General features: G+C 48.2%; 6 protein-coding genes across 7 annotated transcripts; 2 read left to right on the top strand and 4 right to left on the bottom strand.

Moving 5' to 3' along the window:
- The first annotated feature begins 274 nt into the window (after positions 1 to 274).
- On the top strand, positions 275 to 2,616 carry ONS95_007112 (uncharacterized protein). The gene is made up of 4 exons (XM_058500608.1): positions 275 to 796; positions 976 to 1,067; positions 1,193 to 1,565; positions 1,656 to 2,616. Exons 1-4 carry the CDS (start codon positions 726 to 728, stop codon positions 2,083 to 2,085), a joined length of 966 nt encoding a protein of 321 aa, XP_058349424.1. The 5' UTR covers positions 275 to 725; the 3' UTR covers positions 2,086 to 2,616.
- Positions 2,617 to 2,738: 122 nt separating this feature from the next.
- On the bottom strand, positions 2,739 to 4,294 carry RPS6 (40S ribosomal protein S6). Of its 2 annotated transcripts, none has more exons than XM_058500606.1 (6): positions 4,287 to 4,294; positions 4,105 to 4,172; positions 4,028 to 4,039; positions 3,867 to 3,937; positions 3,131 to 3,795; positions 2,739 to 3,079 (listed from the first exon to the last, which is right to left on the bottom strand). In XM_058500606.1, the coding sequence occupies exons 2-5, from the start codon at positions 4,111 to 4,113 to the stop codon at positions 3,273 to 3,275; spliced, it is 615 nt and encodes a 204-aa protein (XP_058349422.1). In that variant the 5' UTR covers positions 4,114 to 4,172; positions 4,287 to 4,294; the 3' UTR covers positions 2,739 to 3,079; positions 3,131 to 3,272. The 2 variants fall into 2 exon arrangements, with proteins under 2 accessions (XP_058349422.1, XP_058349423.1); XM_058500607.1 differs by having other exon boundaries at positions 2,739 to 3,298; positions 3,432 to 3,795.
- A 2,094-nt stretch (positions 4,295 to 6,388) lies between these two features.
- Positions 6,389 to 6,773, top strand: ONS95_007110 (uncharacterized protein; the record flags this gene model as incomplete). Its single annotated transcript, XM_058500605.1, has 2 exons — positions 6,389 to 6,521; positions 6,619 to 6,773. The coding sequence occupies 2 exons, from the start codon at positions 6,389 to 6,391 to the stop codon at positions 6,771 to 6,773; spliced, it is 288 nt and encodes a 95-aa protein (XP_058349421.1).
- A 1,031-nt stretch (positions 6,774 to 7,804) lies between these two features.
- Positions 7,805 to 8,462, bottom strand: ONS95_007109 (uncharacterized protein; the record flags this gene model as incomplete). Its single annotated transcript, XM_058500604.1, has 2 exons — positions 7,805 to 8,016; positions 8,111 to 8,462. 2 exons carry the CDS (start codon positions 8,460 to 8,462, stop codon positions 7,805 to 7,807), a joined length of 564 nt encoding a protein of 187 aa, XP_058349420.1.
- Positions 8,463 to 8,616: 154 nt separating this feature from the next.
- On the bottom strand, positions 8,617 to 9,123 carry ONS95_007108 (uncharacterized protein; the record flags this gene model as incomplete). The annotated part of the gene is made up of 1 exon (XM_058500603.1): positions 8,617 to 9,123. One exon carries the CDS (start codon positions 9,121 to 9,123, stop codon positions 8,617 to 8,619), a length of 507 nt encoding a protein of 168 aa, XP_058349419.1.
- Positions 9,124 to 9,957: 834 nt separating this feature from the next.
- Positions 9,958 to 13,331, bottom strand: ONS95_007107 (uncharacterized protein; the record flags this gene model as incomplete). The annotated part of the gene is made up of 6 exons (XM_058500602.1): positions 9,958 to 10,742; positions 10,873 to 10,993; positions 11,134 to 11,297; positions 11,467 to 12,128; positions 12,202 to 12,651; positions 12,796 to 13,331. 6 exons carry the CDS (start codon positions 13,329 to 13,331, stop codon positions 9,958 to 9,960), a joined length of 2,718 nt encoding a protein of 905 aa, XP_058349418.1.
- Positions 13,332 to 15,023: the final 1,692 nt, after the last annotated feature.

Here is a 15,023-nt window from a genome sequence, read left to right as displayed (position 1 = left end):
CTGCCTAATCTTTCATGTCCGGACTGGACGTTGATTTCGCTTGACCAAGGTAGCAAGGAGGTGCGTGCGTAGATATTTTTGGCCTTCATGAGCCCAAATTTCACATCCACCTATTCGAAAAATGACATTTATATATGTATGTATATATCTCGGCTACGGCAACGAAAATAACTTCCCTAGCTCTTATCAGACATGAAATCCATCAAAGAATTCTAAATCCATCCCAACTTCCATTCCAAAACCTTCACCCTATCACATGATCACCCCACCAGTGCCAAGCCTCACGTCTTTCTGCGCGGGATTGGTGCCCCGCAAAAATATTTTTGAGCTTCCCGTCCTTCTATTCTATTCCCGGAGGAAGGCTAGTTCAAACCTCACTTTGAGTATTCTTCACTTGGGCATTCTGGAAGTTCGGAAAAACAGCGATCTGTGACTACGAGTACGACTACGATCACGGTACGAGCTTTGTATTCGCATACTGCAAGGGAGAGCTCTGAGGGAAGAAGGATAGGATAGGGTTGGATTGGATTGGATTGGACTGGACAAGGAAGGCTAGGCAAGGCTTGTGAAGGAAAACACAGACAGCAGAGGATATCAGGAGACTGGGAAACGCAGTGGCAGGGCAGTGGTATTGGATGAGGACTGAATTGAGTGGAGAAGAAAGTGTTTCGAGGGAACGAGCTTGAAAGGACAGGACAGGACAGGACAGGACAGAATAAGGCGCAATGGCGACAAATTCGATTAAGTTGCTTACGGGCAATAGCCATCCGCAGTTGGCGAAGTTGGTTGCTGAGAGGTATGTTTGTGGATTTAAATTATGTTTCTGGATGATGGAGGGAGGAGAACAGGAAGAGGGTTATGGGAACTGGGAACTGGGGCGTGTAGATGAGACGGGGGTCTTCAAGGACGAGAGAGCGGAAGATGGGGAGGATGTAAAGAGAGGAAAGAGACAAAGGCTGATCATTTCTCCTGCAGGTTGGGCATTGAGCTTGCGAAGACTATGAGTCTGAACTACTCGAATCAGGAGACTAGTGTTACGGTTGGAGAGAGTGTTAGAGACGAGGATGGTTTGTCTCCCACTTTTTTTGCCCACGGGAGTTACGGCGCATTGGGATTTGGAAGCTGTTTGGTTTTGAGAGCAGGAATTGGAGGCTGGGAATAATATGAAGCATACTTTGCTAACCACCTCCAGTATTCATCCTCCAATCCACCGCCCCAGGCGACATCAACGACGGCCTCATGGAACTCCTCATTATGATCAACGCCTGCAAGACTGCATCAGCACGCCGCATCACAGCAGTAATTCCCAATTTCCCCTACGCACGTCAAGACAAGAAAGACAAGTCCCGCGCTCCTATCTCCGCAAAGCTCATTGCAAATATGCTCCAAACCGCTGGCTGCAACCATGTCATCACTATGGACTTGCATGCTAGTCAGATTCAGGGCTTCTTCAATGTGCCGGTTGATAATCTGTATGCGGAGCCGAGTACATTGAGGTGGATTAGGGAGAATCTGAACATTACCGAGTGTGTTGTTGTTAGTCCTGATGCGGGTGGTGCGAAAAGGTACCTTTGCCTCTCTTGACGGGGAATGAACATGTCCACAAGACAAAGCAGAAACTTTCATAAAAGTAGCCCATGCTAACTACCTTCAAGAGCAACATCCATAGCCGACCGTCTCGATCTTGGCTTCGCCCTCATCCACAAAGAGCGCGCCCGACCCAACGAAGTCTCCCGCATGGTCCTCGTCGGCGACGTCGAGAACAAGACCTGCATTCTCGTAGACGACATGGCCGACACATGCGGCACTCTCGCCAAAGCGGCCGAAACGCTCATCACGCACAAAGCCCGTGAAGTCGTCGCCATCGTCACGCACGGTATCCTCTCTGGCAACGCTATCGAGATCCTCAATAAGAGTCAGCTGAGCCGCATTGTTGTCACTAATACGGTGCCGCTCCAGGATAAGGAGAGTAGGTGTGAGAAGTTGAGGGTTATGGATATTAGTCCCACGCTTGCCGAGGCGATTAGACGGACGCATAATGGGGAGAGTGTTAGTTTCTTGTTCACGCATGCGCCTACTGATTAGACCAGCGGCAAGACCGAGATGTTACTTTTTCCTTTTCTTACATGGATAGGTGGGAGAGAGGGAGGGTACGTGATTAGAAGGGAGGTCTTTTGTGCAAGATTGCAATCAAGTTGATAGCTCATCGAGGAAACTGGCATGGCGTGGAGGCGTAATAGGGACTTTCTAATCCCGTTTTTGGTCTTTGATGGGTGGCTTGGTTATGCAACCAAATAAATCAAGGTCATGATAGCAGAGGAGTAGCGTTACAACAAGCATTCATTTGTGTTGTATAGATCCAATAAATTGCATTGGAAAGGAATTGAAGTTCTGAGTAATGTACTTATTTGAATAAGCCTGTAGGTGTGGCGTGAGAGCGATAATACTGTATCTCACAAACTCTTTTAGCGTCTTCTCCCCGGACATGGTAAGAAACCTGGGCATTGGTGGATGTATGGCGCGGGAGTAGATACACCATAGGACGATGTGGTGGAATGGCTGCATGTATAGGTTGCTGGATTTGAGTGGAGGAGGTCGACCAGAGGGTGGCTAGGGTGAAAGAAGGGGAGGGTAGTAGTTCTGGGGGCCAGGGAGATTGAGACTGTTGTGAACAGCATGCACGGTATCTGAACACAATCTTGAATCACTTTGATACAAATCGAAAATACAATCATAACGTCGTAGTCAAATGAGCTTTTGAAGAACGCCTAGCTACATGCCATATGCACTGCAGAGTATCTTTGCCCATAAAAACCTGTAGGAAGACGAAGAGAGAGAAGAAAAAGGATATCATCAACCCCGGGTCGTTCTTTTTGGGAAGACTTCCAAGGTATCCATCCCATTATCTATCTTCATCTTATGCTACCGAAATACAATCCCATGCCCAATTATGCTCCGACCGAAGAACAAGAAAAGGAATGCTTTACTTGTGCATCGACGAGGCTCTGCGCTTGCGGAGATCAGCTCGGGATGCCTTGGCTTCGGTGACACGCTTAGCGAGGATTTGAGCGTACTCGTTCTGTGAACATGTTAGTGTTGATATCGGAAAAGAGTGGTTGGATAAGCATACGGCAGCATCCTTGGTGCGCTCAGAGTTGCGGCGCTTGAGTGCGATGCGGTGGCGCTTGTGTTGCAGACGCTGGGGAGTAACCAGACGTTGGATCTTTGGTGCCTTGGTGTATGGCTTCTTGCCCTCACCCTTTGGTTGAACCTCACGACGGATAACGAACTTGCGGACCTAAATTCAACAGCACTTCGTTAGCAAAAGGATTCATCTCACACTCTGGAACACTGCTGGCTCTGCCTGCCACGATTGAACGTGGACAAGCAGAAGCAGCAGGCCAGGCGAAGTAGATATACGGGGTACGTACATCATCTTCCTTGGTGAGGCCGAAGAACTTGCGGATCTTGGTGGCACGCTTGGGACCAAGGCGCTTGGGGTGGACGGTGTCGGTGATACCTGGGATATCGTTGTCGCCCTGCTTGACAATGGAGAGGGCGAGGACAGAGAGGTCCATGGCGACGATGCATCCACGGACGGACTTGCGCTTGCGCTCACCGGTTCGGCGTGGGCGGTAGCAAGAGTGTCCATCAGAGAGCAAGAGACGGACACGGGTTGGGTGCATGACTCCCTGCTTCATTGGGAAACCTTGCTTGTCGTTACCGCCGGTGATCTTGAAGATGTAGCCCTTGAACTCGTCTCCAACGCTGTCTCCTGGAACCTCTTGTCCCATTCTGTGAACCATGTTAGGATATTTTCCTTCTCGATTCTTTCGCGCATTGCGATTTTGTATTGGATCCCGTACCTCTTGTCCATGAAGACACGGAGCTTGCGGTCATCTTCGATCTCGATGAGCTTCTGGCTGCCATTGGCAGGCTGTTGAAGTTGTCAGTTTGTGCCCATATTCTCTATCCGCATATTCGGCCTCGAAAACATTGCGCGCGTCGATGGAAAGGTGGAACGTACGAAGGAGATGTTCTGTGAACGATTAACGTTAGCAGATGATCGCAATTGAGAAAATACTGGGTGCGCGGAAGACTCACAAGCTTCATCGTGGCTGTTGTCGTTGGTTGTCGTGGTTTCTGTCGATGAACGCTTGCTCCTAGAAATTCTGTAATGGTGGGAATCGTTAGCGTGTGGGTGTGGAAGTGCGCTAGTTCTAAGCGAACACCTGACTTTCAATGATGTCGATCATGTGACCTTAGACGGAGAAGATGGAACTGACATCAAAGTCCTCCGCGTCCAGGACTATTGGGTATATCCGGTGTCGGTATGCTCACGACGTCTGCTTTGGTTACCTAAGTCGGATTTGAATTAGACTAGATACTGTGGTGGCTTGAAGGGGGACTTGCGTCGAAGTGGGATAACGTTGAAGTAAGCAAGGATTGCTAGGAAAGCAAGTACTTCCACCACCAGGTACCACAAGAACAAGGAAACAGGATCCTCGTATCCTTGGTCGTATCTGAGCTCTTCTGGCCAAATGCTTCGAAAGGGTTTTTTCTGTTCAATCTGTAATGTTAGCTCGGGTCGGGAAAACCTATTACCGTTGTTGAAAACCAGGCCGAAGATAGGCCGTTACTCGAAGTAAACAAACCGCCTCTCTTTGACCTGCCAGGTTGTTTGTTGCGGTGGTGGGAGGTACTCACAAGGTGTAGGTTTTATTCTGCGTGGCTTGTTCGTATGTCCGATAGCGGTGACCTCAAACGCGACACGCATTTCGTTGTTATTGTTGTTGGTGATGGACTGATCTCCTGCAGTGAGGAGAACCATTTTGTGTGCTGAGAGGATGACTAGCGCGCCTAGTGGTGAGAGATTTTTAAACATGCAAACTGTTTTTGTGGCCATTATCGCTCTTTGGTCTTTGTGATCCACCTTCAATTCGATACTCGGCGAGGAACGTTAGAGTGGAGAATTGGAAATGTCTATGTAGCTTTTGTCACTGCACTGAAAACTTGAGGTCTTCACTTGTGCAGGAAAGAAATCACACATTTTGGTCCGCTATATACTTTTAGTAATGTTTTAAAGTTGATTCTTGACTCAGAGTCGATTCTTGACTTCATACTCTCGAAAGACGGCTTGGTACATCCAAAGGTCACCCAAGGATCCCAATGAGTCTTGTGTCTTCATGATTCCTACGACTCCTTGTTCAGCTCGTTGAACGCTTTTCTCTATCACTATTATCGCTCTTCGTACCTATCATCATCTCCGTCGCCATTAAATGCATTGACCGGAGCCATTCTCTTTTATAAGGCTTCAGCACCTCTTCCTCGCTGCCCTCCCAATCCTACGCCATACTTCCCGCGGATCGACCTCCCTAAATCCATCCTGTTCCACCTCTACATTGCCAAACCGCACCTTCACAGCTCTGATCTCGGTCTTGCGATCTGCATTTTCTGCCTTGGTAATTTCGTAGAGGCGCCGACTCCGATTGTGGTCATGGCCAAGGTCATTCCAGGTTACTATTATGCGGACTTTGAGATGAGAGATGCAGGAGCGGATGGCATGGGTATCCCAGATTCGAATGGCTCTACTGATTTCCTCAGATAGTGTTAGTGAGTCGATATGGTGGGTAGAAAGCTGGGATACAACTTACGGACAGGATGAGGTCTTGAGAGAAATCGTTTGCGTGAGGTCAATGATTACACGTGAAGACATGTCCCAGGTTCTTATTAGCACATTAAAACTTCAACAATCTAGGTACTGCAAGTGTCTGATAGTCCTAGAGGTTGGTCTTGCCGGAAATTGGCGGCTGTATTTTGTAGATGAACAGAAAGTGGAATGGAAACCATGTTGAAATGTGTTTTGCATGCACGGAACACCAGCGAAGTCTGGGGACACCCTCCACAGGATTACGTCAAGATAGAAGCACTAAACTCATCTAGGATAATTGCGTTTCCTGACCATGTACTGTAGACATTAGCTCATCAGAGAAACATAGTTAGGCATATGAAATGGGACTCATGCTTCTCCATACCGAACTTTGGTGCTCTGGTTTTGTCCTTCAAATTAAGTTTTGTGATTGTACATGAATGGAACTTGATAGCAGTCACAGTTTATACCAATTCACACAAGCCACGAACTGCTAGTAGAAATCCTACTTACTATAAAAGAACAGAAACTTTCCCATCCTTTTCCAGAACATAATCCTTAGCGTATCTGCAACGTTTTCTTCTCTGGTCTCAACAAGACCCCATAAATAGGCCAAAGCACATCTATACTGTCACAATCCAGAGCTCAAGCGTCTCCTCACGGGTTTGCTCTCGTCATACCGTCACACTACAAAATCTTCAGTATCACTGTTCCTTAAGGCTCTTCACTTAATTCAAAATGCCAACTCATTCCATCTACATCCCACTCATCAGAGGCCTCCTTCTCATGAGCTTCATTCTTGCCTCCATAGTGGTCCTCTTGGCCAATCTCATAAATCTTTTTGCTATCGGGAATGTGATACATGTTTTTTGTATGTCCTTCCCTGAATTCTATCTACTCCTTGTCTAATTATATTCACTTAATGATAGACGTCAATAGGATGTTATAATGCTGACATAGTATCGCAGTTGTGGGAACATCTGTGATAGCTGCTTGCTTGACCTGGAGAGTTGTATATCTCTTGAGGGAGATTCGTTTGGTGGAGGAAGAGAGGGGGAGGAGGAGGGAAGGGAGGTTCGTAGATCGGGATGGAGAGGATAGTGGGGATGAGGAGAGTGGTTAGTGATCGAAGGGGAATGATGCTGAAGTCTGGCCGGAAATAGAACCTTGGGGCATGAATAAGTCATAGCGTAATTCTCAAATAAAAAAACAGTGGAATAATGAGCATACACTAAAATTCTAACAGCCGTTGCAGAACAAGGTATCGTCCGAGGGCTCGAAGTATCGGAGGTTTTGCTTTCTGATTTACAACTAAACAATACTGTATTCTATCACTCTACTTTAAAGCGTAAAAGAGAGTGACCTATTCTATTATTCCCGAGCCTCTCCCTCGAGACTTCACTTGAACCTCTATCCTCAAAACAAGCCCCTCTTTTCATCGCCTCATCAATCAGATTCTTCCCTCAGCAGTAAGTGACACGCCTCTCAGCTGCAGAATTTCGTATGATACAGCTCGAGTCCCTAACGTCACTCCATGGTATGTTTCTTCTTCCTAAAACCCATATGGTGACTAGAGGAGTGACGGAAGACCGTGTTATTCTGCAGAGGCTCTCTTTATTTTGCAAGTGATCGTACTAGGTACTAGATCATTAGTGTAGAAATTGGGAAATGGAGACTTGAACAGTGTCGTTGGGACAGCTTTGGCACTCTGATATCATTTTTTATCGAGCGAGACTGAAAGTGCGGAACAATTACCGGAATGATGGAGTGGTTGCTTGATATCTGTGATTGGGAGGCTTCATTTGTGAGTGTTGGAGTCACCAAACCCTAGAATTTGGAATCCTGCTGAAGAGAAGCATCAAAATGATATCATGGCTCATGGTTTGTGGATTGTGTGGATGTCAGCGCTGCTTGCTTGGACATGATTTTAAATTTTGCGATCGGAAACGTGTTTGTGCGTGATAGGGGCACGAGTAGGCTAGAACAGAGAGTATGATGGTGCTTTTAGAGCAAGTAATTAGATATCTATAATTTTCAATACTAAACGTGACAAGACTCAAGATTACATATACTTCTGCATTGCCTGTTGGGCGTTTATTCGCCTGCGGAAACTGTACCTCAGGTACATCATCTTAAAAGTTCGCATTATGTCATTTAGCTACTCTGCTGTGATTCTTGCCTCCATATATCAACCAGTGGTCCTCCAATACCAAAAATAGGATCTGATTCTGGCAGAGGAACAGCTCTAGCGTTCGAAGCCTTCTGCTTTGTTTCTTCCTCACCGGCTTCACAGAAGTTATTATCCCAATGGGGACTATCTTCTGGGTAAAGTCCGACATATTCATAGTCTTCACTGCTTTCTAGACCTACGGATATCATGCATCAGCATTGCACTCCATGGCCACGGGTCTCGCAAACGGTAGCAAGGCAAAACCATGGACGGAGAGCATGATCACGTACTGCAATGTGCCACACCAGCAGGAAGAACAATCGCATCTCCAACATCCAAATCCAGCAACAAATCATCGTCTGTCTCCGGATCTAAAGGTCCTCGTCCTAGCAGCAATCGACTATGTCCCTTGAACACTGCATAACATTCATGCGTCACACTGTGATAGTGATGTGCTCCAACATGTTTGAATACTCCACCCTTCAGCCACTTATTCGGTTCGATGCGAGCGCATGTTGATTCGGGAGTGGGGTTGACTGGCAGTGCGGATCGATAGACCAGTACTGGGAGAGGAGAGTTGGGGACGTGAGGCGTGGAGTTCTTGATGAAGTATTGCTCTGGGGAGGAAGTTTCCGACGGCATCTTGGTGTGCTACTGGGTATGTATGTTGTCGTGAGATTGATGTGATAGCTGCATCAGAAGATGCATATTTAGGTAGCTTTGGCGGGGTAAGTGGCTTGGCTGATCAGCTCTTGAGGCTCGAAGACGGAATTCCTCCAGCATTCACTTGCTGTATTCATATCACATCTCCGGCATCCCAAGTTCCAACCGGTTCCGGCCTGATAGAGAATATAATCTTGTACTTGACAATCTCCACCACCTCCAACTGCTCCGTCCTCTCCTCCGCATCGTCTCCATCATCAACATCCATCCGTCCCTCTCCCCCACACTCGATATTTCTCCTCCTGATGACAGCCAGCGCCTTCGGCAACTTCTTTACTTCCCCAGTAAGTCTCTGATGCTTGCCCACGTACAGATATACGCGCTTCATCCACCCCGTCTTGCTGTTGTCTGTGGGATCAAAGTCCGGGAAGATCAACCGTCCTATCGGTGTCTCTTGTGATGCAACGCCGCTCTGCGATTCAGTTGATATCGATTCCTCGTCGTCGTGGGAGGGTAGATTGATTGTGCCTTGCATTTCAAGAAGTGCGAGTCCTGAGGGTGTTTGTAGAAGTTGAGGGAGTGGGTTTGGGACTTTGGAGTGGGGTATGAGGGGTTTTGGGTGCACTTCGACTTTGGCCATATTGGCTGTTTTATAGTTGAGAGGATCTGAGAAGCGCAGAGCAGTCAATCTGCTCGATAGTGAGGACGTGGAGTATGTAGTGAGGCTGAAATGGAACTGGCCTTCGTCCCAAAGTTTCTCACGTTCTGACGACGCGACTTGAACTCCCAGCCGGTTCATCCTCGGCTTTTGAACCAGGTGCTGACTAAGGCACTTGGGATTCTTTAACAGGTCGTCGTGGTTCTTCCATCACCATCATTAAACCATATCTGAACCTGATAGACCGATCGAATTATGAATTTGTTTGTTCTCCTCTCACGCGCAGAATTTGGTTGTGTCTGCACTCAGGTTATTACAGGGTTAAGCGAGCTGGTGTCAACACACTGGGCTTAGGACTTGCTGCAAAAGAAGTGGGATATATCAGCACCAGAGGAGAGTCAAAGAGAAACGTATGTTCAGAACTATAATTATATTACTTTGGCTGTCTGCCTTTTGACCCTCGGCCGTGATATATATGTATGCGATTCCTCCCCATCCCGTTAACGCCGCTCGGTATGTCCCTCTTCTCGCTGAGCTCATCATCCTTCTGGCTGTCCTCCACAGCTCTGTCACTCCTTCCTCAGATCATATGAATCAAGCCTCTTGCAAAGCCGTGCTTCTCAAGTGCACCATCCATGACTCTTCATAGCATACTTCATCGACTCGGCCATCCTCGAGTCACCTCGCCATGAGCTCTGAGGGAACTCCGGCCTTGTTGATTTGGTATGTTGCAGCGGGAGAATTATCTCCAATCTTGCTATAGAAAGTGATTCCTGTCGACTTGCCAAGCATGCCAAATGTCTCTCTCCCCCCCGGCTAATACCCTCCTGCCGTAACCCACACAGTCTTCGCCACACTCGGCACACCCTGTACATTCAACGCAAAAAGCATCCACACTCCGGGCAACGCAATCCCTGGATCCCCAGGAACTGTAATGATATTGGTCGTGCCACTAAATCCAGTATCAAACGCCAGCCGTCGCTGATCAGTATTCACCGTATGCGTCGCACTTCCATACCTAATCAACGAGAACCTCACTACCGGCGAATCCGTTACAACGTTGATCGTGCCTCCGACTCTAACACTAGCAGAACAAGATGTGATGACTGGTCTCGTGGCGGCTGTTCCGTCACTGTTGAACAGGTATCCGGGGCTGTAGATCTCTGCATCGAGATGATTGACAGAACAGCTCCCGCAAAGACCACCCCCTGCTGTAAAGACCGTGCCGTCAAGCAAGAGCAGTGCAACGCTATGGTAACACCGCGGTATCTGATGCGGCGGCATGAGCTCGAAAGTCTGGGTCACGGGATCCCACATCTCGGGCTGCATGATGGCGTTTGTGTCTGTGAATGTCACCGGGTAGGGCTGTCCACCTATGACGAAGATTTTGCCGTCTGGGAGGACTACGCCGTTGGAGAAGGAGCGTGCGTAACGCAGCGAAGGGAGAGTCACTACACTGGGTGTGCTACCTGGGGCGCCGATGGTTATTAGGTGTGCAGCAGCGGAGGCGGCTGCATTTTCATAGCTGGGGGCTCCGGCCACGGTGAAGATTTTACCAGCTGCGGCGTCGTATAAGACCGCGTTACCGCACATGGCGTCATCTGAAGTGAAGGTGTGAGTAATGTCCTTAAAAGCATGCTGCGGATGTTTGGAGAAGAAGTGATACAGCTGTCAAGGTTCGGTGCATATGGCTGTGGACAGGAAGGCATGCTGGGAGATGACCTAACTTACCATCTGAAGCGCGGGTTCCAACTGATGTTACGGACCCAGTACCTTTTGCGTCATACCAGTGCATATTCTTGCTGGGTCCAGCTTGGAAAATTGTGGCGTTCGACCAGGCAAATAGCCATCCCTGTTGGGTTACATTCGGTTAGCCAAGGTTCCTTAGGCGAATGTTTACTTCCATTTCAAGGAAATATTGTACACGAGTAGGGGGCATCGACCCGAAAACACATGGAGCGTCGAGTGCTCAGGAGAAGGAGGATCACTCACATGATTGTCTGATCGATAAATTCCGTTGTTGTCATTGGTCAACATGGGACCAACTGGACATCCGGGGAGCATAGTCCATTTGTTTGTTGCTGGATCATAAATTTCGGCGTTTTTGCCCCCGCGGTCGTTAGGATTTGCAAGCCATGAACCACCAATGAGGAAGGCTGTATTCTAATTAGTATGTCCCTTAAATAAGCATAGAAAGAGGAAGGTAGCATCCGCTCCAAGTAGAGTGCCAAGTGATGAGCCTGCACTGAAAGCTGGAATGCTGGAGACGGATTCCATGCCACTACCAACCGCAATTAGGGAAGAAGAAGAGAGTCAAATGCCTACTTCGACCATCGGACAGCGTAGTCTGGGCTTGATATCCTCTCAGAAGATTCATTTGCGGCATGATGGACCAACTATCACTCCCAGGCGTATAAAGACTAACAACCGCTGCATCTTGTCCACCCGACAGAATCGAATTGCCATTGAAATCATGCGACATACCCGGACAAAACATGTCATGTTTCGTCTCGGCCACATTCCGCTGCGTCACAGCCCCAGTAGCGAAATTATATATCGACGTCCACGTATTCCCTGTCCCTGCACCACCATCTTTCTTCCCACTCCGCGAGAAGCTGATTACATTCCCGCTTCCGGGAACAACAAACGCGCCTGCTGCGACAATGCCGAGTTGGAATACGGGACCCCATTTTCCGCGGCTAGGAGGCGATGGGGTTGAGGCGTTGAAGATGATTGAGATGCCGAATTCGGCGGCGCTGGTCCAGGGTCCGCGATTGCCTGCTTCGGTGAGGGCAGTAATGCGAACGTAGCGGGCGGATGTGAGGGGAAAGTTGGAGGTTTTGAGGGTGGCGTCATCCTTGTAGGTGCCATTAGTGGCGAAGGTCCAGGTATTGCTATCCGTACTGGTTTCGATTTTGTATTGACCAATGTTGCCATTGAGAGGTTTGCCGGCTGCTACGTCTTGACGTGGAAGATATGTGAGGCCACTACATGAGCAGATGTCAGAACAGGGCCAGTGTTGGAATGATGGGGTACTGAATGTGACAGAGGATTGCTTACGTGACTTGCTGAGTGACACCTAGGTCGAGCACTGCGTTGTGAGGTAGTGGAACAATATCTGGCTTATATCTGCTGTGCCATAATGTACTTCGAACGCCATCAATGGCTTTTGGTCCTTCATTTCCAGTTTGGAAACTATCCACGCTAATGGTAACGATCGTAGCGGCAGTCGTTGGCGCTGTGTTCGTAGCTGAATATGTGCTTGATGCCGCTGGTATACTAGAACTGGTCGAAGTACTGGAGCTACTTGACGCAGCAGTGATCGACGGGCTCATCACCACATTAAATTCGGCCGCACTCGTCCATGGTCCACGGTTGCCAGCCTCTGTGTACGCGATGATTCTCACATATCTGGCTTGGGCGTCAGGGAAGGACTCGCTCTTGAAATCCCTGGTATCAGGATAAACTGATCTGGAAACCACTGTTGTCCACGTTACATTATCGGAGCTTCTGAAGTGAGAGACGAGGGTTAGCTCAGGAGATTTTTGAAATCCAAGAAAAGTCAAAACAATTTCTCAGATGTACACTTCAGCATTGAGTCTAACGTGAACAAGCGGAATAGATACTTCATAAAGGAAGGTTTGCTTAACATACATCAGAATGTCATGTTGTCCAATATTGCCATTCAGCGGAAGTCCAGGCTTGACATCTTGACGAGGCAAATATGTGAATCCTCGGACTGATGTTATTGCTCCCAAATCCAACGTTGCAGTATGCGGAAGGGGTGCTGCTGTAGGTTTATACAGACTATGCCAGAATGTTGCGTTGTTCCCATCTATTGCATTCGTGCCTACTGCACCCACACTGGTCTGTTGGTCACTGACTGTGATGGAAAGCGCAGCAGCAAGGCATGACCAGGTCAAAACGAAAGTTAGCTGAACGCAAGACACAAACATATCGATGCATTCAAAACAAAGAAGAATGAGAAGACAGATTTTAACAGCGAACGAAGAAAACGAACGGAAGATCCGAAATGCGAGAACGTGAGAAAGAGTGAAGCTCTTGGCATGTGAGACATCGCCATGTATATATGTGAGCTGTAGGCTTTTCAAAATGCCGAATCCCGTACTGAAAATCCCCCTGCCTATCACCCGCACCGCCAAGTACGTACGAAGGATCTCATACGACATCAAATCAAAATACTGCAGAATGTGTGCTTTGGTTACGGACCGGCGCCGAGACTAAAACTCACCCTAGAACATCCTGGCTCAGATCAGCCGTTTTAACAGCGACACCAATTCTGTCAACACCAGAACACCCCACAAATGGGTTAATGCTGAGCCACTTGGCCTCGTCAATCCACTTCCTGTGGCTGGTGGGATTGTAGATCTTGCTTTCTTGCGGTACTCACTAGGCTTTTTTGGAGTCCTGCTGCGGTTTTAGTGTTTTGTTTAGTGCCGCTCACTGCCCTCGCTACTGGGCTGGGATGCAACTAAGCGGCTCGGATGTCACAAGCTTGACCTCATTGAACGGGAAATCGCCAGAACCAGTCTCGTGGACTCGAGATCCATAGAATGATGGGTACGTGGGGCAGCCATTATGCAAAAAATTGCCAACACCCGGCCACAGCTCGTGAGTCGAGGACACTATGAACCGATGTAGCCGTGAGTAGTGCATTCCACATTCCAGGTTATTGACTTTTAAAACTTCTAGGGTCGAGACTAGAAGGGTTTGCATCCGACCTGGAGGATCACAATACGAGGCAGAACCTAAATATATCCTTGTTATTATCCAGCCAGGCTATGCTACAATCGGACAATCTTTGGAATTTGGGAAGATGTACCAGGCTACTTTGACGTACCTCGGTATTTTCCTCAGCTGGTATCTCAAAGCCTCTTCATTGCACGCAATCTACACCACTTCGTAAATTTTGAGTCCGAAGGTAGGAATCACTCTATTGAAAAAATGCAGAGCTGATGCTGTCTTGTCAAAGCCCGTCAGGCTTGGATTTTTCTTGCTTACCTGCGGCCAAGACACCAACTCATGAGCCAGCACAGGGAGACGGGACAACGGCTGTCAAAGTCGCGCAAGTATCCTCTGGTGGCTTGGACTTGCGATTTTCAAGAAACTAAAGTGCTCTGACAGATTAGTGCACCCTGACGTGGCCGTCCGCAGTTTTGTGGCTGCTGGATTATGCTTTGCGGCAACGTAGTCTGGACTGCTTGGGATCCTCTGGGTTCATATGCAGACGTCTGAGCTGAACAACCATCACTGCGGTTCGTAGATGATGACTCGTTGGAGTGAGTGATGAAGGCTGGAAGACATGCGGGGTAGTGATCTAGGATTTGAGACATTCATAGATCAGGTCTTGCGGGGTTTTTGTCAAAAGAAGGAATTCCCCACGAGGCGGAACTCAAATTCCAGCTCGGCTGGCGGCACGAGGCGGGACTGTCCCGATCATGTTTTCTCTTCTCCCATCACATGACCCTTGGACATGTTCTACCTACTCAACTGTAGGTACCTTATGTTCTGGAGGAGCCTGGCTAGGAGTGGAGAGTGTTGTGATATCCTAAAGATTACTCCAAAGGAAAGTAATTAGCCTTTACGCATTACTGAAGGGATGCTTCCAGGAGCGACTAAATAGTAAACCGGTGAAAGTCGCGCAAAGGCTAACGGGCTTGCGGATCTGTCAGTTCATGAAAGTAAGCTACCTCTCCGAGGCTTTCCGCAAACCTCGGTTCTCCTCCAAAACATAGGTCAGATCCGGAGGTAGGAATCTTTATTGACTTATCTTAAAATGGACGTAACTGCATATATCTGAGTTCTAGAAGGGTGCAATGAGAACGATAATTGAAGCAAAATCAAAGACCCAGGAGAGGGAA

Source organism: Cadophora gregata (assembly GCF_030347475.1).
Source record: "Cadophora gregata isolate MNR1 chromosome Unknown scaffold_19, whole genome shotgun sequence".
Taxonomy (NCBI): Eukaryota; Fungi; Ascomycota; class Leotiomycetes; order Helotiales; family Ploettnerulaceae; genus Cadophora; species Cadophora gregata.
Note: the sequence above shows the minus strand (reverse complement) of the source record. Positions and strands in the feature narration are given on the sequence as shown.